Genomic DNA, 22,586 nt, shown 5'->3' with positions numbered 1-22,586 from the left:
CCGAACTTTTGAGGATTATGGACAGTTTGGTCAGTAAAACAGCAACTTTGGACAATAATATCCGAGCTACGCTGGGCGAGCTACAGGTCCTCCGCGCTCCGGCGTGGGGGAGCGGATCGCTGCAGACAAAGGGCAGGAGGAGGCGGTGCCAGCGGCGTCAGAAGCGAGGTAAACGCGGTGGTGTGCTAGCCAGGCTAAAGGCTAATGCTAACCGGCCCCCGATTCCGTCGCTTTTCCTGTCTAATGTCCGCGCTTTGGATAACAAACTGGACCTGCTGCGGCTGAGGATGAATGTTTCTGAGGAGATGAGGAACTGCGCTGTGATTTGTCTCACGGAAACCTGGCTGAACCAGACCATGCCGGACTCAGCCTTCCAGCTCGCCGGCCGGCAGCTCTTCCGAGCGGACCGCAGCCTTTTATCTGGAAAATCCCGGGGGGGCGGCTTGTGCGTCTACATAAACAAAGGTTGGTGCACAAACTGCGTGTTGGTAAACAGCCACTGCTCCGAGGCGACAGAACAGCTGACTGTGAAGTGTCGCCCTCACTATCTGCCTCGTGAGTTTTCGGCGGTGTTCGTGATTGCTGTTTACATAGCACCGGATGCTAATGCTAACAACGCGCTGAAGGAGCTCCATGACAACATCAGCTCGCTTCAGAACAAGCATCCGGACGCGTTCTACGTGGTAGCGGGGGATTTTAACCACGTAGAACTGAAGAACACGCTGCCGAGGTTTTACCAACACGTGAACATCCCAACGCGAGGTAATAATACGTTAGACCGCGTTTATTCCTCCGTGAAAGACGCTTACAGGGCATTCCCGCGCCCCCACCTCGGGCTTTCAGACCACATCTCCATCATGCTGGTCCCCGCATACCACCCCCCGCTGCGACGCTCCAAACCCACACAGAAGACCATCACTGTGTGGCCCAGTGACGGCGACGCTGTGCTGCAGGACTGCTTCGGCTGCACAGACTGGCAGGTCTTCAGGGATGCTGCTGAGTGTGAGGGGGAGCTGGATCTGGAGGAATACACATCTGCTGTTCTTGGGTACATCAGCAAGTGCACTGAGGATGTCACTACCACCAAGACTGTGACTTGCTACCCCAACCAGAAGCCCTGGCTGAACGCAGAGGTGCGTTCTCTGTTGAAAGCCAGGGATGCTGCCTTCAGGTCTGGAGACCCAGACGAACTCAGAAGGGCTAGAAGAGAGCTGACTGTTGGAGTTAAGAGGGCAAAAGCTGCATATGCTCAGAAAATCCAGGGACACTTTTCCTCCCAGGATCCACAGAGCATGTGGAGGGGCATCAAGTGCATCACGGACTACAAATCCAACGCTGCACAAAGCTCCAAAGACCCATCCCTGCCTGAGGCTCTCAACAAGTTCTACGCCCGCTTTGAGAATCCTGACACCCCCCCCAGCACCAGACTCCCACACTCACCAGGAGAGGAGCCCCTCAGCGTGACACCAGCAGAAGTAAGGAGAACGCTGAGAAGGATCAACCCCCGAAAAGCTGCTGGCCCGGACAACATCCCCGGACGGGTGCTAAGAGACTGCGCAGACCAGCTCTCGGACGTCCTGGCCGACATTTTCAACGCGTCCCTCATCCAGGCAGCTGTCCCCACTTGCCTGAAGACCGCCACCATCATCCCAGTCCCCAAGAGCTCCGCAGTGACAGGTCTGAATGACTACCGGCCAGTGGCCCTCACTCCGATAGTCACAAAGTGCTTTGAAAGACTGGTTCAGACCCACATCAAAGCCACCATCAACGTCACTGTGGATCCACACCAGTATGCATACAGGAAGAACCGATCCACAGAGGATGCCATCTCCTCCGTGGTCCACACTGCCCTCACCCACCTGGAGCAGAAGGATTTCTACGTCCGTATGCTCTTTGTGGACTTCACATCCGCTTTCAACACCATGATTCCACAGACCCTGATAAATAAACTCTCCTCACTAGGACTGAGCTCTTCGCTGTGCAACTGGGTCCTAGACTTCCTGACCAACAGGCCGCAGTCTGTGAGAATTCACAACATCTCCTCCCGCACTATAATCCTCAGCACTGGCTCCCCTCAGGGCTGTGTGCTGAGCCCCCTCCTGTTCACACTGCTCACATATGACTGCTCACCTCTCCATCCAGGCTGTCATATTGTGAAGTTTGCAGACGACACAGCAGTGGTTGGATGCATCACAAACAGAGATGAGTCCAGCTACAGGCAGGAGGTGGAACACCTGGAGGGTTGGTGCAGAGAGAACAACCTCTGCATCAACGTAAAGAAGACGAAGGAGATGATTGTGGACTTCAGAAGAGGCCAGCATGCCCACCTCCCCCTGCACATTGGAGGATCTGCGGTGGAAGTGGTCGACAGCTACAGGTACTTAGGGGTGCACCTGAGCAGCAACCTCACCTGGAGCAACAACACCTCCACTCTGGTCAGGAAGGCACATCAGCGGCTCGACTTCCTCAGGAGGCTGAGACGAGCTGGACTAGGGAGCGCAGTCCTCACCTCCTTCTACAGATGTGTGGTGGAGAGCGTCGTGTGCTCCAGCATCAACGTGTGGCATGGAAGCTGCTCTGCTGCAGACAGGAAAGCTCTGCAGAGGGTGGTGAAGGCTGCACAGAGGATTGTTGGAGTCAGCTTCCCCAGCACCATGGACATCTACACCTCCAGATGCAGGAAGAGGGCCACCTGCATCAGGAAGGATCCCACCCACCCAGCACATGCACTTTTTGTCCCGCTTCCCTCAGGACGGAGGCTGCGGAGCATCAAGTGCAAAACAACCAGACTGAGAAACAGCTTCATTCCGGAAGCTGTAAGACTCTTAAACTCCACTTAACAACACACTGCACTGACACACAAGGTACTGTACAAACACGGTCACTTTACCCGCACTGAGACACTTATTCTCTACTGCTCTAATTCATTTCATGCTGCTATAGCACATTTGCACTCTGGACTTGTTGTTGCAACCTGTCTACTCTTTCTATTTATTTCATTTGGGGTATTTATCTTTAACTATTTTGTATATTCTATTTTTATTGTATTCCTTTATTGTACTTTTATCTATATATCTATTTAATAACAGCTCCTGGGTGTAAACTGGATCGTGAGATCACAATTTCGTTCCACCTCATGTACCACATAAGATGCGAATGACAATAAAATCTCCTTGAATCCTTGAATCCTTGAATCCTTTAAGAGTTGCTGGTGTTGAGCAGAGGGCACAAATTGGGTCCTCGCCATACCACTGGTGAAGATTTTTTGGAGCTGGGAGCACATCATAGGTTGCTCTGATGATAAAGCTGATATTGCTTGCCTCCATTTCCCAAAGCTCCCTCCAACTTAACTTCCTCCTTTCAACACCCTCCCACCCCATCCACTGCCCCTGCTTAGCAAGAGACACAGCCCTTGCACTTCTTTCTGCCCCCTCCTGACTACGCACTTCCTCTATCACCATTTTCCTCCTCTCTGATTTTGAGGCCTTACGCCAAGTTGCTTTGTTTGCCGTAAGACCAAAACCTCCTCTTCCCAGCTGTCACTCATTGTGTGCCTCAGTGCTGACGTAGCATGCTGCACAGCGTCGGACGGTGTCCATTTCCGTCCGGTTGATAGAACTGGAGCAGCATTGCTGATGGACTGGTCTCTGGAGTCCTTCAGAGTCATCTGGAGTCTTACCTTACAGCACTTGTACTCTTCCGTAAGGCTTGTGATAGGCAATTCAAGGACCCCTTTGCCATAGAGGCTGATGTTAGTCAAACAGCGTGGAACACTGAGCCATTTCTTCACATAAGAAGTCATGATTCGCTCCATCTTCTCCACTGTTGTTAATGGCAGCTCATAGATAGTGAGCGGCCACATTACTCAAGGTAAAAGACCAACTTGCAGGCACCAGAGCTTAAGCTTCCCTGGTAGTAAGGCCTTTTCAATCTTTTCCAGACTGTTGGTGAGGTCCTGCCTTATTTGCTTTACTTGGTCTTTGTCCCTAAGACTTGCATCGTACCATCGCCCTAGGCTTTTGACAGGCTGCTCAGACACTGTTGGTATGGGCTCATCATCAATGCAGAACTTTACATCCTTAAGCTTTCCCTTGACTATTGAGATGCTTTGTGACTTGCTCGGTTTGATTTTCATTCGAGCCCACTTGATGTTCTCCTGCAGTTTTCCAAGTAGTCGCCTGGTGCATGCTGCAGTAGTGGTTAAGATAGTCATGTCATCCATGCATGCCCGGATAGGTGGAAGACGGATCCCATTCTTGGTTCGCTCACCCCCCACTACCCATCTTGAGGCTCTGAAGGTGACCTCCATTGCCATTGTGAAGGCCAGGGGTGAGATTGTGCAGCCTGCCATAATGCCTACATCTACCCGAGGCCAAGATGTTGTAAACTTGTCTGTTGTGAAACACAGCTGCAGGTCTTCGAAGTATGCTTTGACTATCCTAGTGATAGATGATGGAACATGAAAGAAATGAAAGGATTCCTAGAGGAGGTTATGGGGAACTGATCCAAAGGCATTGGCCAGGTCATATATAGAGAGAGAGCGAGAGAGAGAGTATGAAAAAGTGAGCCAGGCTGAATGGACTTTCTCTTTTTTTTCTTTTATTGTTCTTCCTTACAATTTCTTTCCTTCTTCAGTTCTCTTTCGGAGACAATCTGAAAACAGAAGAATTTTAGACAGGCCAATGTACACACACACACACACACACAGACCTGAGCTTTTTCCACAGCCTCCTCTGTGGTGGGTGTATCAGTGATGTTGGATGTTAGATCTGTGAGTCTGGCCTCCAGCTCCGCCCGAATATCACTCCGCTTCTCCTCCTGCTGCAGCCGGATCACAGCTGAGACACACAGAGAGACAGACATTAAAATCAAAATAATACAAAATACATACATTAATTACAACTTAACGGGCAAAAAAGTGGAATAATTTCAATAACTATTAAGGCGCTTTTTTTAATAAAAGTGTCTGTGTCTTAAATTATTTTTTTTTATTATTTTAAATTGTTCTTAATTGTAGATTAAAACTAAATTCATCCAAACTATGTAGGAAAACATATGCAATTATTTTGTAAACAAAAAGTGTTAAACCAAAATACATTTTAGTTTTTAGATTTTTTAAAGTAGCACCTCTTGATTAGGTGACAGCTTTGTCCTCCATAAAAGAGAAATCAGGGTGGTAAACAGGATTGTAAAACCACATCTGAGCATTTTTATCCCCAACCAAACTTACAAACTTACTATTTATACATTAAACAACAACTTAAATACTTTCTATTAATTAGGGCTTTCAACGTTAAAGCATTAAAGCACTAAAGCACATGATTAATTTGGGATCAGTAACACGTTATTATTTATTATAGGTCTGACCCCAACTTTTGCCATAATTCGCCCTGCTCCTGCCGAACGCACTGATTTTTTTTTTCCTGGGAGCAGTTAACTTGTGGTGAGAACATGATCTGGTCTGGATTCGACCCAGCTATCAAATATACTCCTTTTATTTGAGCTAAACAGCTGATAAGGCTCAGTTTAATCTGATATATTAGCGAGATAGTATACTTCTATGAACAGATTATGTCTCTGCTGCTCCATGCTGTTCATACACTGAGTGCGGTATGTGCTGCGTTCACTGCTCACAGCCGCACAACTTCGTTTGATACATCTGCGATGCACGTCCCATTAAAAACAAAGCGCAGGGGCAGATTTTTTTTTTTTTTTTTTAGCGTTCTGTGTTTGAGCAGCTCCACACTGCACAGATATACATGCTGAAACACAGAATCTTCTCACTTTATTTACTTTCTTACTCCTACGCCAGGCAGCTCTGACCAATCAGAGAAGACAATGTGATTGCATGGTTTATTGGTGCAAATTTTGGTGCATTAAGGTTTGTGCCTGTGTGAAACCAAACCAAACAGAGGGAGAAAACGCTCCAATTAAACTCATCAACTGATCCAGAAAGTTCCCACCAGCAACGTAAGGTTAAATTTGTGTGACAGTACTGTTAGCATTTAGTGCTTAGTGCCCAATAAAAAAAAAAGCATTTAAAGTTTTATTTCCAACATTTCCAGCAGTTTACGAACTCGCAAACCAAGTTTATCTGCATAAGCAAAAGCCTAAAAGCATTCCCAGAGGCCTCGCTGAATTTATGTTGACATCTAGGCCATAAACGGGGTCTTCCCCCCCCCTCCTCTGCCTCTATCCCTCACTTCTGTGCCCTACATTCAGTTTAAACGACACCCTGTTTATTCCCATCTGCCCCCTATCAACTGCTCCACCAAGTGATTTACCTACTACATTATTCCACACGGTTTACATCAGATAGAGAAAGAGGAGAAAGAGGAGCTCTAAAGAGAGCGAGAGAGGGGAGAGAGAAACAAGAGAACAAGAGAGAAGGAAACTCCCAGCAGGCACCGGACATCAATTTGACGTCAGACGGATGTTGGGCACTTTAGTTTTTGAATCTGTTTCTCTGATTGTGCTATTTATAGGTAAATGTTTGAATAAAGTTTTATTCTATAAACTACATTCTCCCAAATTCCAAATAAAATTGTCATTTAGAGCATTTATTTGCAGAAAATGAGAAATGGCTGAAATAACAAAAAAGATGCAGAGCTTTCAGACCTCAAATAATGCAAAGAAAACAAATTCATATTCATAAATTTTTAAGAGTTCAAAAAACAATATTTGGTAGAATAACCAAATGTTGGCATGTTCTCCTCCACCAGTCACAAGCACACACTGCTTTTTGATAGCATAAGGCCAGTCCTGGTGCAAAAATACAAGCAGTTCTGCTTGTTTTAATGGTTTATGATCATCCATCTTCCTCTAGATTTTATTCCAGAGGTTTTCAATCTGGTAAAATCAAAGAAACTTGCCATTTTTAAGTAGTCTTTTGTTCTTTTCCAGAGCTGTATGATCAAAATGTATCGAGTTTATTAGATTTTTGTTCACCGAACACCAAAACTTGAAACCCAACAACATATGAATGTCCAACAATGTTATAAAGTTACATCAAGTAGACATAAAGATTATAAAGCTGCTCAGATTTGGGTTTTGGCCATTATACATCATAACTACATGTTAATATTTTTCATTAATATTACGTTGGAATGAGTCTTTTGGAAGATGCAGGATTTGCTGGAACCATTTGACAAATGTTCATTTTAAGTCAACAATTAAGGATCAGGTTGACGTTAAAAACATTGAGATAACTACAAATACATGTAGAAATTTGGTTACCTGAAAAAAAATTAAATTTTAATGATGCATGCTGAATCCAAAGAGTGTCCTATGAGGTTCCTTATGGGTTTAAAATGCTGCTGAATGAGAGAGCTTCCTTTGAAGGCAATGACTACCTAGGCAGCTGCCTTTAGATTGGACCACAGCTTGAATTTTGTTGTAAAAATAGTTGGAGGAAGAAATCAATTGTGAGATGACATTTAGCTGTATTATACAAAGGTTTAAGTCCAACATCTAATGATTTTTAAATGTTACAACAAAAGGACGTTAAGATAATGAGGCTGCTCAGATTTGGATATACCGTGTGATTGGATTGGTGAACCAACATCAAGCATAGTAGGCAAGCCACACAGATCTTCTATCTAAGCATGAATAGCAGGCGGTTCCAATGGTAGCTTTAATGTGATGTGATTGTTGTTATTTACAGAAATTATAATGCAAACCTACTTCCAAACTGGAATCAATAGCAAAGACTGTACTTTACCTGCACTGATCTCCTGCTCCCTCGTCTTCAGCTGCTGAATGGCCTGTTTATGGCGCGGTGCCAGAGCGGCTAGCCTGGTTTTGAAGGTGCTAAAGGTGCTGGAGTCCACGGTTAGAGATGCAGCCTTGGTACTGAGGTCCTCAAGACGAGGACTCAGAGCAAGCAGCCCTGCCAACTGAGCCTGACACACACACACACACACACACACACACACACACACACACACACACACACCACTAAATGAGCAATTAAAATCATTCTGCAAGCTCAGTCATAAAAGACTGACACCAGGTCACTCATTACTGTATAATAACCATATAAAAGCGCTTCCTTTCTCCAGTACCAGATAACAGACAAAGCAAGACTTTAGCATACATGTATGCCAGACACTGGTTTGTGATTATGTAAAGAGACAGTTTAGATAATATTTTAAAAAAGCCATCACACAATGCTGGTTGCATGTTTTTTTTTAGTAATTACATGTTTATTACATTTTTATTACCCAGCCCTTTAACACAAAATTAGAAAGGTGAATGAAATCAAAAGAATGGAGAAAAAAAAAAAAAAAAAACGTCCTTTCCCACCCTTCCATCTATCCCCTTTTCTGTACATTCACATGCATACAAATAAAAAATCAGATAAAGCAATGTCTGTAGGTTTTGGGGATTTCAGGATTTTGAGACCTCTCTGTTAAGAATGTGCAATCAAGCATGCACAAAAGTACTTTTAAAACATGCATTATGGGGCAGTCTCCTCTCAGAGTGAATTATCCTGATGGTTTTAGCATGGCAGCTCTCTTAATGACGTGTGAGTAAGCAAATAAAGATATTATGTGCACAGTAGCTCTTGTTTCAGCACCATTAGCAGCACAGTGGTTGCTGAAGTAACCAGCAAAAGCTGATGAAAAGACGTGACATGGAGAGAATTTATCAGACCACTCTGTTTTCAGGGATGTTCACAAAAGGATTACATTAAAAAAGAGCAAAAGTGAGAGAGGGAGATCTGTCTTAATTCATTCTTGACTATTTGACCTAATCAGAATCTAGCCGTGGTTCGTTGCGAAAATATTCAATGAATGGACCAATAGAAATGTCTAAAAATGTCTTGAAGTTTAATCTTTTTACGATGACTTTCAGTAAATATTAAGAAGAGTCTCGCCTCTACTGTAAAATTGACATTTTGGAGATACTAATCCAGTATGAGCTTTGCAGCCTAACTGTTGCCCGTGACCTGTCCCACTGACCTGGCCGTCGTCTCGGAGCGCGTGCAGAGCCGGCTGGTCAGCTTTGGCCTGGAGCCCGGCCGTGCGGCTCAGCCAGGTCTCGGCATCGACCACAGCATGATCCAGAACCTGCAGCTCAAAGGAGAGCCCAGCAACTTTCTCCAATAGCACAGCATGCTCCTGCAGAGCCTTCAGCAGCTTCTGACAGATCTCCCATTCAGACCGAACAGAACCAACAGCAGAACTGGACTGAGCAGATAAAAGACCTTCTGCACGGTAAGAAAGAAAAATAATCGTATTATATTATTATAACCATTTATTATATATAGACAGTACAATGTAAGAGATACTGCAAGAAATACAGAAAGAAAGAAATGTATATTTATAATTAGATAATCAATAAGGATCATGTATTAAAACCCACGAGTGGACACAAGGTATATACACTATATAAATACACGGTACAAAAATATTTTTTAGAAGCTTCCCATAGTTTTATACCTTTTTCTAACTGTTCTGTCAGCCTTTCTCCTCTGTCAATCACTTCCTTTACTTGCTGTTGTTTGTCTCTCAGTTCCTCATTCAGGACCTGTAAATAAGAAGCCAAAACATTTGATTAAACCTTAAGACAACCACAGAGTTTCCCAATTAAATTCTGAGCCAATATCAGAGTTTTTCCAATTCAACTCTGGACCAATATCAGAGTTTCTCCAATTCAACTCTGGACCAATAGCAGAGTTTCTCCAATTTAACTCTGGGCCAATAGCAGAGTTTCTCCAATTCAAGTTTGGACAAATAGCAGAGTTTCTCCAATTTAACTCTGGACCAATAGCAGAGTTTCTCCAATTCAACTCTGGACCAATAGCAGAGTTTCTCCAATTTAACTCTGGACCAATATCAGAGTTTCTCCAATTCAAGTTTGGACAAATAGCAGAGTTTCTCCAATTTAACTCTGGACCAATATCAAGAGTTTCTCCAATTCAATTCTGGACCAATAGCAGAGCTTCTCCAATTTAACTCTGGGCCAATAAAACAGTTTCTCCAATATAACTCGAGTGAATCAGAGAGTTCCCAGATTTAAATCTGGGCCAATTAGGGAGTTCCCCAGTTCAAATTTGGGCCAAACCAAAAAGTGCTTTCAATTTCACTCTGAGCCAATAAAAAAAGTTCCTCCTGATCAATTTTGAGCCAATCACAGAGTTTCTTCAGATCAACTCTAAGCCAATCTTTTTCAGGTTCAACATTGGGTCCATCACACACTTTTCCCATTATAACTCCGGGCTTTTTCCTTCAGTTTGACTAAAATAGGTTATAAAACCCTTTAGCCAAAAATATAAGTTTTCAGTTTGGCTATAAAATGTCATAAAATCTCGAGCCAATCAGATGGTTTTATCACTTTGGGATTGTTTGGGCCTTTAAAAAGAGATGAGAATTTAAAGTGTCCCACATTAAATTAAACAGTTAGACAGACACTGGTAAATAAATGTTAGACATTGTTGAATGGGTCACTGCAGCTTTTTTTTTTTTTTTACCTGAAGTTTGGTCTTTAGGTCAGGTGGTTCTCCTGAACTTAGTGCTTGTGCTGAATTCTTCCATGTAGCCAGCCAGGACAGGAGCTCAGGAATTTCAGTGTCCACACTATTCAACCACAGAGATAGACACACACACACACACACACACACACAGAGACACACACACACAGAGAGACACAGGGGCATTAAACCGTGAAATACGCGTCACATTCATTCCACAACTGAGGTCATTTAACCTTAAAAGTTCACCGTCTTCAATACAATTAGAATTTAACTGAAACAGCTGTGAAAATCCTGTGAGTGAATCTGCTGATTCGGTATTGATATCTAATGTAATAATAATTCTTCACATAACTTACGTAACTAAACCCTAGAACAAAGTTACTCAATTACATGTTTAACAGCCTGACGGTATCAGTGCGTGTGATCTTACAGTTTGCTCAGTTCCGTGTCGGTGTCGAGGTGCCGCCTTTTCGGCGGGGCTGGCGGTGGGAGTTCACGGTCACTGCTGGTCACCGTGTGCTCAAAGCGCTCCACCACTGTGCTGACGGTCTCCATGACGACCCGCTCCTGCACCTGAGGCATCCCGGCGACAGTCACCGCCAGGGTAACCTTGGTGACGAGACAGACGGATGTACGTCTTTTAAACGACAGGCTCAATAAAAGACAAACGACAAACAAACAGACAGACAAGAAGTCCGAACCTACCAAAACCACAACAAGTGAAGAGGGAGACAGTGGGTATGGGAGAGACAGAAAGAGAGATAGAGAGACAGAGAGAGAGACAGAGAAAAAGGGGAGGAGAGAGAAATATGTGCCAGGGTGAGTGAGGGGTTGGGGGGTGGCAGCTGAGAAATCCGTGGGGAGGCCGTTTTCATGGCAATTGCCCTAAATTTGGGGCTACACAGGTGTGCACACAGAGCTCAGGTGTGTGTGTATATACGAGTGTGTGTGTGTTCGAACACACACACACACGCACACACCATGTAACTAGTGCAGTATCTATGCATTAGGACATGCTGTGCTAATTTAAGCATAAAGACTAAATATTATCCAGTCTATATAAGTGTGTATATGGGCAGAGTCTCTGAAGTCTCTAATAAATAATGTTCTAACTGAACACTTTTTTTTATTAAAGAGGTAGTTCAGCAATAAATCAAAGATTTATTACTCATACAGATGTACTTTATCTGATGTGTGCTTTTTTTAGTTTAGAACATAAGATGCTAGGCTATTTAAGGAAGCTTGGCGGGTAGTTGTTCCAGACTGTCATGCAGTGCATCATTGCAGACACTTTAACATCTCACAGTTTCATAAATGAGGTTCTGTGTTACCTTTCCTGAATGAACACATCAGTACTCTATTCCAAAAGAACAATGCTTGTCCATCAACTGCTGGAATCTCAGGAGCTTGCCTTGAAGATGCAGATTAACATGCCTAATCTATGCTGAGCTGTTTGTCATGTTATGTTACACATACAGTAAATTAAACACTACAACTTAATGTGTAGCTCAATTAAAGGAGAACTCCAGTGTAAAATGGACATCTGGTGTAGTAAAACATGATAAAAAGTACTTACCTTTGATGAATAGCTCTCCTCCATTAGCAGCTCCGTTAACAGAATGTCATAGACATATTATATATACATAGATTCCGCATAGACTGCCTCCTGGCATCGGCTGCTACGCTATACGGAGTCTATGTATACATGTCTGTCATGATCAGTACAGTGATGGCGGCGCTCAGAGCTGAAGCTAGCGTTATGGGATGTAAACAGTGTTTTAATAAGTTTCTTGTGCACTTTTTAAGTTATTAATGCCTTGTTTTAAATGTCAGGGCTCTCCAGATTCTAGCAAGGAGGTGTAGAGCTACTTTGAGCTGGATAACGGTGGAAAAAAATATTTATCGGAGCAAATTTTGCCCCATTTCACCCAGTCTGAAGGGTGTTTAGACAAACTATTAAAATTACTGTATCTCAGAACGCTGTGGGAGAATGGAGGTGAGCTATTCATCAAAGGTATATACATTTTATCATGTTTTACTACATCAAAAGTCCATTTTTCACTAAAATGCTCCTTTAACATGACCAAGGGTTGCCCATACTCTATAACAGTGCAATCTGACACTTCCTTTAGGGAACCATTACCTTGATTGAGTGCAGGCTGTAACAAAAATAACCATTACTCAATTGTACAGTACTTATGAATGCTGAAAACTCTAAATTACTCCAGGGTTAACCCAAAACTAAAAAAGGCTTCCAATTTACTTAACCTCAGTTAAACCCCTGCCCATCACTATAGGAAGCAAGTGAGGAAAAAAAAACGGTGTTTTAAGCATGAGTGGGTCACCTGGTTGGAGCAGTCCTCCAGTCTCTGCACCAGGTTGTCCCAGCGCTGGGTCAGCTCCTCTGTGTCGGTCTCGATACGCTGTCCGGATTCCGGGTTCTTCAGCAGCATGGTTACGTCCTGACCTGCTTCAGTCAGAGCACCCAGCACCCGACGCTTCTGAGCCATGTCCTCCTTCAGGTTCTAACAGGGGTCAGGAGATTAAAGTCAGCATGATCAAACTCAACACAGATCAATACAATCACGGGATTAACTTCAATATAGGGCTGGATGATATGGCCAAATCTGATATCAAAATATATTTCTATACACTTTGGTCAATTCTGTATACGCTTGATACTAATAACTATTTGCCATTTTTTTTAAATGTGCCCAGTAATTGTAGTAGCAACTGACAGATGCTGTAAATTAGGGCTGCATGATACTGGGAACACTGATTGTGCCTGCACACATTGCAATGACTATACCGTAATGATATATTGCAAAGCCCCACTATTTAATAATGCATATCAAAAAATATTAGAAATTAGGGGTGAGCGATATGGCTCTAAAATAATATCACGATATTTGATGGTATTTTCGCAATAACGTTATTCTTGGTGACAAAACGATACCTAAATGTTATTATTGCATACAATAATGATGGGGCACACCCCTAACTGAGATATTAAAAAATACAAGAATTTTACAAGGTTTGTAACAGAAGTCATGATACTAATAATGCACTCTAAATATCTCCAGATATCCAGGAGTGAAGTAAAATAAATGATACTAGAAATGAGAAGAGTGTGATTTTTGTTTTGCTAAAAACAGCAAAAAAATGATGAACTGATGTGATACTTAGGGGTGGGAGATATGTCACAATATTTCAGGGTATAATTTCAATCACGTTATTCAAAAATGTTGGCGATATTATTGCGTACGATACGATATGGCACACCCCTATTAGAAATATATTTAAAAATCATTAAACTAAATTATTGTTCAGCTCTACTTCAATATGGTAATATCATAATCATGAGCCTGAGCCACATGTTTGGGACAGCAGATTAAGGGGCTGTAGAGCAACATTTAAAGCAATAATATAAAGGTACAAAGCCCTAAACTAGGCTGGAGACAAAACCAAACATGAGCTTGAAGTCACTATGCCCCAATTCCAAGCACTGATTAAAGCTGCAGAACACCCCCCCATTACAGGGACATGTGATGGAGAGCCACCCAGTATATTTGTAGGAAGCTTACCAATAGTCCTTTATTCTACTAACATATGGTTACACTTTATATCCAAAAGAACTTCCAATTTAGAATTCAGTGTTTCACTAACGGCTGACATAAAGCTTCTGTAATCTCAAAAAAAAAAAAAAAAAAAGCACTGTCTAGCAGACCCGGTCACTATAGAGTAATCACACATGAGCCTAAAGTCACCATGCTACGATGCCAAGCATCAAATACCAGAGGTGGAAAGTAATGATTTACATTTACTCACATTACTGTAATTGAGTAGATTTTATGAGTAATTTGTAATTTTTAAAGTAGTATTTAAAATAGGTAATTTTACTTTTACTCAAGTACATTTTGACATAAGTAATTTACTTTGCTACATTGGAAAACTCCCCGTTACTGAGTAAAAATAAAATGCTAGGGAAAAAAACTGTCTGAATTTAAAAAAATAATAATAATTTGGCGCAGACGCGCCGGTGCATGGGCGCTTGCGCGTGGAATAACGAGGCAATGACGTCCTCATGCAATACAAAATGTGCCCCGCTGGACAGAGCTGTCAGCTTTCAAAACTTCTACATCAAACCTGCGAAAGCATGTGGTGGTGAGTATTTTTATCATTAAACAATCTGCTTGAATGTAAAAAAAAAACAAAAAAAAACATGTAAATAGCAGTTAAAGTAATAACCTGTAAAACTATGAAACTTATGCCACTTGTTTAAAAAAAAAAAATGTTTTATGAGGTGGTCTGAACAAATACTGCCTAAAAAGGTCCAAATTATTTGGTGGAGTAATAGTTCATTAAAAACGCTTTAATTTATGATTTGTTTAACTTTTTTACATCAAATAAATAAAAGTAACTATGTAACTTTTACTCAAAGTAAATTTTTAATTGAGTACTTTTTTACTTTTACTCGAGTAGATTTTTAGATGGGTACTTTTACTTGAGTAGAATTTTATCAAAGTAAAGGTACTTTTACTTAATTACAATTATTCAGTACTTTTTCCACCTCTGTCAAAAACAACAGCTTATTTGCATAAAAGTGACAGAGCTCTTAAACGGCTCATTCTGAACGGCTCACACTTCATATCTAACCTCTACTAATTAAGATACTTTGAGTACTTACAATCTGCTGATACAGTTTGTATAATCACATGAGAAAAGCATTTATCACCAAAAACAATCCCACTATAGAGCAATTAGAGCAATTATATGGGTAAAAAAACCCTCCAGCATCAGCCTGTGTTCTCTAAACTAACAGAGCATCATCAAATACCTCTGTAAAGATGGCTACTTCTTTATTCTACAGTTTGGTGTCTAGGTTACAGGATTCGCACTGGAGCTAATGGAAGCTTTTAGCCACCAATCACACTACATATACAAAAGTATGTTGGTACCTCTTCTAATTTAAATACTTCTACGCTTAAAAATATGCTTAAATTACCTCCAGACTCCAGAGAAAAGCTTACCAATACCAACCAAATGGGATGCTATGCAGCAACCACACATGAGCCAAGTGCCAGTCAGAGCATAGCCCCATCCAACACCTCTCTACAGTATATAGCTTATAACATTTCAGAAAGAAAGCACTGATCAATAAAACAGGACACTACAGAACGACCACACATGTGCCACACAAGTCACCACATCCAATGCAAACAGCCAGTTAAAGGGATATTAAGCCAAGCACAGCATTGAGCTATGAAGTGCTGTTGCTGGACTGATTTTCTTCATCCAATTCCATTAGGATAAGTTGAAATGTTATTTCTGATCCAGAATCAAAATGTGATCTAATCAATGCACTTATGGTTGAAAGCAATCCAAATTCTTGACAACAGTGTTCTTTTATTTAGTATGAAGCCTCTAAAGGCAGTAAAGCTATTATTGCAGGTAAATAAAGAAGGAAAAACTATACCATTTATACCCTTGATTTCAAAAGAAACTTGAATTAAACCACATCAACCTTTTTAACACTTGTTGTAACACATAGTTAGGTTTTTGTTACTTTGCTGAACAATCGCTTTAAAGACAGGAAATCACCATCTGATAGATGCCTTCGAGGAACTAAATCAGGAAGGAAGCCCAGTTTCCAAAATAACATATCTAATCTAATGCACTAATCATCTGCTCTAATCATCTCAAAGCACATAAAAGAAAGAAAGTAAATGCTACTAATGGCTAATGTCCGGGCCAGGGCTACTCACCGCTAATCTGCGAACGTTAGTGTTTAGTTCACTGGGGTCTTTGAAATCGCAGGTCTGGACTTCACTCAGAGCGTTCTCTTTCTCCATGAGCCATGATCTGAACAAGTTCTGAAAACAGAGATAATACACATAATAAAAACAGAGCCGCCATCTTCTATCCATGTGATTGTTCATTTCATTTATATGTGCATGCACTGTGCACAATTTCACAAAGATTACAGACATGGCTGGAACTGAACACTGCAATACTGCTGGAACTGTTACAGCAAAACTGTTACAAAGCTATTTTGAACACTGCTTTAATGGACATGCTGTTTATTACTGGTTTGCATGTAAAGACACTGGTTAATTTTGTATTGTGTTGTATTTATATTGCAGTGTTGTACTATTCAGTGAGTCTTCAGATCTCACTGTTATAAATGGATAAAAATCCAACTTTTTTTTTTACATAGATTTTATTGAAATGGTGTGTTTTCCTATTACAGTATTTTTTCATATTATAAGGCGCACTATCAACAAATTTCTTTTTATTTTATTTTATTTATTTCTTTTTTTTCCATTTTCATACACAAGGCGAACCGGATTATAAAGAGCATTTTAAGAGCCACTAGCAAGGAACAGGGGTGTTTTCCTTCAGCAGGTGTCGCTGCTGGGTGGCGAGACACGTAAAGCTAAACTAAGTTAAGTAAACAAAACTGTAAAATCAAACAAGCCCTGGATGTAAATCTGCACAGATTTTTCTCCTGAAAACTGTTTATTTGGGTAAGTAAAGCGCTTTTGTCTATTTACAGTAATCTTAAATTTCCAGATTTCCAATTGATGCAGCAGTATTAGCATTAGCCACAAACCGCTATTGCTAGCTACAGTTAGCGGCTAATGCCGCCTGACAGCACTTCTCTGAAGAACACTGAGTGTTCCTGTAAGCCAGGGCGATATTAGCTAGCAGTTTGTCCAATATAGCTTGTTTTAACACTGTTAACGCGCAGGCTATAACCCGATATACTCGCCTCTGAAAGGCGAAAGAGCTAGAGCTGCATTTAGCGGCTAATGCTAATGCTGCTCCAGCAGTGCTAGCTGGGGTTAGCAGCAGGCTACAGGCCGATAATACTCACCTCTGAATGGCAAAAAAGCTAGCGTTTAGCGTGGTTAGCAGCTAATGCTAATGCTGCTACAGTCTCGGTGCTGGAGAACTAAACTTAAACTCCTGTATACTGCTGCACTTCAGCAGAGTTGCTTTACTCCTCATTACAACCTGACTGGTTCAACTCATACATAAGGCGCACCGGATTATAAGACGCACTGAATTTTTGGGAAAATGAAAGGATTTTAAGCACGTCTTATAATGCAGAAAATACGGTATTGCAATTTAAACAATGGCAATTTATTGCCTCGTCTTCAGTATCATAATATATAACAATATAGTTAATCATAAGCCATTTTTATTATGGTTAAATCAGACGTACTCTGTTTGTTTTCACACTTCCTTTGAAGTTTAAGAGGAGGTGTTCCCGAACTGGTTTCAAATAAACTCTGGATCAGATCTTTTGAGGTTGATAAAGTGATCTGATCTCGTTCCAACCCAACCATCAGGTTTACTACACAAGTTTGAGCTAAACTGCTCTGCCAGTGTAGTTTAAGCTGGTAAATTACTCAGATAATTACTACAGCTATAAAACAAAAAATATCTCTACCAAAAAGGCCTTGTTATTATTTTTACTCCTTTATAGACTTAAACTTTAAAAAAAAATTCTGACCTGGTCGTCCAGTAGCTGCTGCCACACCAGCAGGATCTCCTCTAGCTTACTCCAGCGTTCCTCAGTCCAACGGCAAACAGCAGCCCAGCGCTCTCCAAGAGACTGCAGAAGAAGAAAGAAAAAACAGGAGAAATGCATCAAAAATAAAGAAAATTCTGAATTCTTCTCTGCTTAAAAGATTTATACCTCATCTTCCACACCATCACATCTTCTAAACGCTCTCCAAAACACTTTGGACGTGCTCTTATCCTCACACTGCCCTTCACACCCCCGTTTCACACGTTCGTCTGATCATTCTCCAGCTACATTTCAGACTAGAGCTGAAGATGAAGCACATCCTCAGATCCAGACAAGAGAGCAGCCCTTCCCTGTTACACTTTAATGCTGTGATCAGCTGCAGCTGAACGACTCGCGCATTAAAGAACAAAGACTAGTAATGTTTCATTAAAGGCCAGAGAGCAAATCATAGAGCAGGAGCAGCTTTAAATCACTTTCACTGTCTCATCATCTCTCTCTCTCTCTCTCTCTCTCTCTAGCTGCAAGAATTTCACACACATTTATTGACACAAAAGAATAGAAATGCCCAAACAAACCATTACTGCAACACAATGGTCTATGAGTCAGAAGGAAATGATAGCGAATGTTGCCAGTGTTTCCATTAACTGAGAAACGACTGCTTGATGTTGAGTCATAGAGCACCAGTCAAAAGTTTGGACACACGTTCTCATTCAATGATTTCTTCATTTAATTTATTCTCTACATTGCAGATTAAAATGTGAAGAAAAACACTATCCAGATTAGAGTTATATATTTAAACTAGTGGTGTCAATCGACTAAAAAAATTAATCTGATTAATCACAGAAAAAAATCTGTGATTAACTGCGTGTTAATCTGTGATTAATCGCATTTGTTTTTCTTTAGACACAATTTTTTATAGTGGATGTTTAAATGTAAATAGAAGAATGAATACAATAAATGTAAAATGCAATTATATGTATATTAGTGGTGTCAATTAAAATACTAGTAAATACTTGTATGTTTCAGGGGAGATAAAATCAACATAGGGTGCTGGAATAATGAATGCATGATAAATTGGAATGTAAATGTCTTGGCTGTGAGGATTTCCGAATTTGAACTTAATTTGATGAGAATAAAAATCAGGAAAGCAGGAAGGTAGATTATGGTGGAAGTAGGAGTCAAACTTGGTGCCTTAATTAACTTGCGTTAAAAAATAGTAACGCGTTACTGATTCTAAATTAACAGCATTTATTGTTGACAGCCCTAATTTAAACATGAGGCAAACATAAGTCAGGTTATCACAAACCTCAACTGTCATTTCATACCTGCAGTTGGTCCTCCAGGGCAGCGGTGGCGCTCTCTCCACTGTTCTCATCCACAACCACCACCATGTGAGTCAGAGAATTCACCTTCACCTGTTCAGCCTCCAGGTCATTCTGCAGCACCTGAACATGACAGGTCACACTTTTATAGCAACTGAATTTACACTTTTATAGCAATTCTGCATACTTATATGTGATTTATATACTAATAATAATAATAATAATAATAATAATAATAGTAAAATAATAATATAATAATTCTAAAAAACAAAAACCCATCAAACTAGACAACGGTTTTTGTACATAGACTTACAGCTATAAAGCTCCTGTGTGTGTGGGCGTGTATGCGTGTGCGAAGCATGTTCACAAATCTGTCTGAGGATCACATGATTCCTAGTCCACACTAGCGCTGCACACAATGTAGCGTTTGTTAATCAATATTGCGACACTGGGCTTTGCCATACTGACTTCACAGAATCCTGCAGAATACAGTAGAAATGTTTGTACAGGGTGCTGCAGAATTCGTGACCAATCACAGCTCCAGATGAGTGTTCTGATGAATTCATGAAATCACTTGATCGAAATGATGGAGGGCAATCTTGAACAATGAATTATTACTGACTGGCAGTTACACATTAATGCATGGCAATAAATAAATAAATAAATAAATAAATAAATAACATCCTCATTGCAATTTGTTACAATTAGGGATGGAAGGTTAAATGAACTGTCTAATGGAGATTGTAGATCTTGCCAGAAAGAATCCTATTTTTATAGCACCTTTGCACCTTGTTCAATGTAAAAGCTGCTTTCAATGATGTTGGGAACTGCTTCTTACTCTTAAAACACTATAAAGGTTTGTAACTTGTATTGCTCAGCCCTGGTTACAACATAAATACTTGCACATTCAGTTCAGATCATACAGCTGTGCTCTATACCAGCACTGAGCCTTACATGGCAGCGAGTAAGAAGCAGCTGGCTAATCTGAAGCAGTGATCAGCTGCTCTGAGCCGTATTTTATAGGAGTGAAGAGGAATCTCACAGAGAATGATCTTATCCTTTATAAAAGCCTGAGGAAAGACCTCTCACAATAAACAGTACAGGGTAATAATAAACATTCCAAATAAAGAGTCTGTTATGAATTCATGGTAATAATAATTGTGAAGTGGAACAAAAATGATGGCTTTCAAAATCAATAAAAAAATCTAATAAAAATCTGAAAAATGTAACATGCAAAAAGATTCCCCCCCCTGTATCAATACTTAGTTGATCTCAAACTGGGGTTTAGGTCAGGACTTTGACTTGGCTATTCTAACACATTTAATTCAATTCAATTTAATTAAATGTTGTTGATATAGCGCATTTTACAACAAAAGTTGTATAATAAAAAATAAAAAAAACAGGTCATTGTCTTGCTGGAAGGTGAATCTGCTTCTCAATCTCAAGTCTGTCGCAACCTTCAAAAGTTTTTTTTGAGGCACAGTGCAATGTATTCTATTTGACATAAATACCCCAAAACAAGTATGGATAATATTTATCATTAAATTCACACTGCTTTAAGTTTCAGCACCTGTAATTTAAAAACACCTTCTTGTGTGTGTGTGCTTGCATGACTAAAATCAGGTTAACTCTCTTACTTTGTGCTGCTCTATTTGGGACAGATATCCCTCCATATCTCCTGCCATCAGCTCTGTCTCCATTTTACGGATCCGCCCCTCAGTCTGCAGCAGCCAATCGGAGAGCTGCTGGAGTTGCTGCTGCTGGAGGTCCATGAGAACTTCATGCAGTCTAAAATAAGCAAAATGCATTGGGTTTTGTTCATACCTGGGTACAGAGTTAATGATGAGAAACTGCAGGTTTCCAGAACATGCGAGTGTGTTTTTGTTAGTTAATACCTGGCCTGGCGGTCCATGCTGGCCACTCTGAGGTTCTCCCAGCGTGAGTTGAGGAGGCCCATCTGAAGTCGGATCTCCTCCTCTTCGTCCTCACTCAGGTTGCCCTGGGCGATCAGCTGGTTTCCTGCCTGTAGCACGTTACCCACACTGCTCTGGTGCGCGGTCAGCTCCATCATGAATGCCTGTAGCGTTACAGGGAAGGAGGGGGGGCAAATGCCAGACATCATGACAACCCATAACAACATGAAACACAGCCTTTTCCCATCCATCATTCACAATGTTCAGGATTAACCCCAAGCACAGAGTTCACAAGGCTCATAGCAATATATATATTACTTCTGCAAAGAAGCCACAGTGCTATCCAGAAAACACACAGATTGCTAAGTGGTCTGTCTAGCAGTCTGGTCCTGGGTGTGTACGACTGGTTTAATGTTCAGATTCAGCAACCATAAGGGCTCTCTGGGTCACTTCACCCTCAAACAGACAGGCCAGATTAAAAGCGAATGAGAGCTGGAGATCACTACAGACATGACAACCTCAGAAAATAACACAGCCAGGTCAGCTCACCCCGAGTCAGTCAATCATGACACATGGAGACAGAGAGAGAGACATGGCCACAAACAAAAAGACAATAAGCATTGATCTATCACAATGAACTGTTTTTCTACTTAGGCTAAACGTTTCCCCACTATCCTACACCACCCTTTATCACCTATACTACCACATACATCCTATAATAGCCTACGATTCCACACACTACATTATACTCCCTACAATATCCTACATACCCTGTACCACCTACACCATCCTATAATCACCCTGTAATACCCTATACTACCACATACTGCCCTGCACATCCTATACTACTTAACAATACCACACACATTATACTCCCTACAATATCCTACATACACTGTACCACCTACACCATCCTATAATCACCCTGTAATACCCTATACTACCACATACATCCTATAATAGCCTACAATTCCACACACTACATTATACTCCCTACAATATCCTACATACCCTGTACCACCTACACCATCCTATAATCACCCTGTAATACCCTATACTACCACATACTGCCCTGCACATCCTATACTACTTTACAATACCACACACATTATACTCCCTACAATATCCTACATACACTGTACCACCTACACCACCCTATTATCACCCTGTACTACCCTACAATACCACATACTGCCCTGTACATCCTATACTACCCTACGATTCCACTCACTGTATTATACTCCCTATGGTATCCTACATACTCTATCACATATACCACCATATAATCACCCTCTACTACCACATGCTACCACATACTGCCCTGTACCTCATATACT

The 22,586-nt window shown here is 41.2% G+C and overlaps 1 protein-coding gene across 5 annotated transcripts in view; it reads right to left on the bottom strand.

Moving 5' to 3' along the window:
* utrn (utrophin) overlaps positions 1-22,586 on the bottom strand; it is a 364,200-nt gene that overhangs the window by 262,943 nt on the left and 78,671 nt on the right. For 4 of the 5 annotated variants that reach the window (XM_022677556.2, XM_022677560.2, XM_022677559.2 and 1 more), the window contains 12 exons: positions 21,232-21,413; positions 20,974-21,124; positions 19,340-19,459; positions 17,997-18,098; positions 16,243-16,350; positions 12,823-13,002; positions 10,908-11,086; positions 10,475-10,580; positions 9,444-9,531; positions 8,964-9,211; positions 7,721-7,901; positions 4,711-4,838 (listed from right to left, as the gene is read on the bottom strand). In XM_022677556.2, the coding sequence (XP_022533277.2) occupies positions 4,711-4,838; positions 7,721-7,901; positions 8,964-9,211; positions 9,444-9,531; positions 10,475-10,580; positions 10,908-11,086; positions 12,823-13,002; positions 16,243-16,350; positions 17,997-18,098; positions 19,340-19,459; positions 20,974-21,124; positions 21,232-21,413 (1,773 nt within the window). Of the gene's footprint in view, positions 1-4,710; positions 4,839-7,720; positions 7,902-8,963; positions 9,212-9,443; positions 9,534-10,474; positions 10,581-10,907; positions 11,087-12,822; positions 13,003-16,242; positions 16,351-17,996; positions 18,099-19,339; positions 19,460-20,973; positions 21,125-21,231; positions 21,414-22,586 lie in introns of all 5 variants that reach the window. The other variant, XM_049463002.1, reaches the window with a different exon arrangement.

Source organism: Astyanax mexicanus, chromosome 13 (genome assembly GCF_023375975.1).
Source record: "Astyanax mexicanus isolate ESR-SI-001 chromosome 13, AstMex3_surface, whole genome shotgun sequence".
Taxonomy (NCBI): Eukaryota; Metazoa; Chordata; class Actinopteri; order Characiformes; family Acestrorhamphidae; genus Astyanax; species Astyanax mexicanus.
The sequence above is the reverse complement of the archived record's forward strand: the minus strand, read 5'-3'. Positions and strand labels throughout refer to the sequence as shown.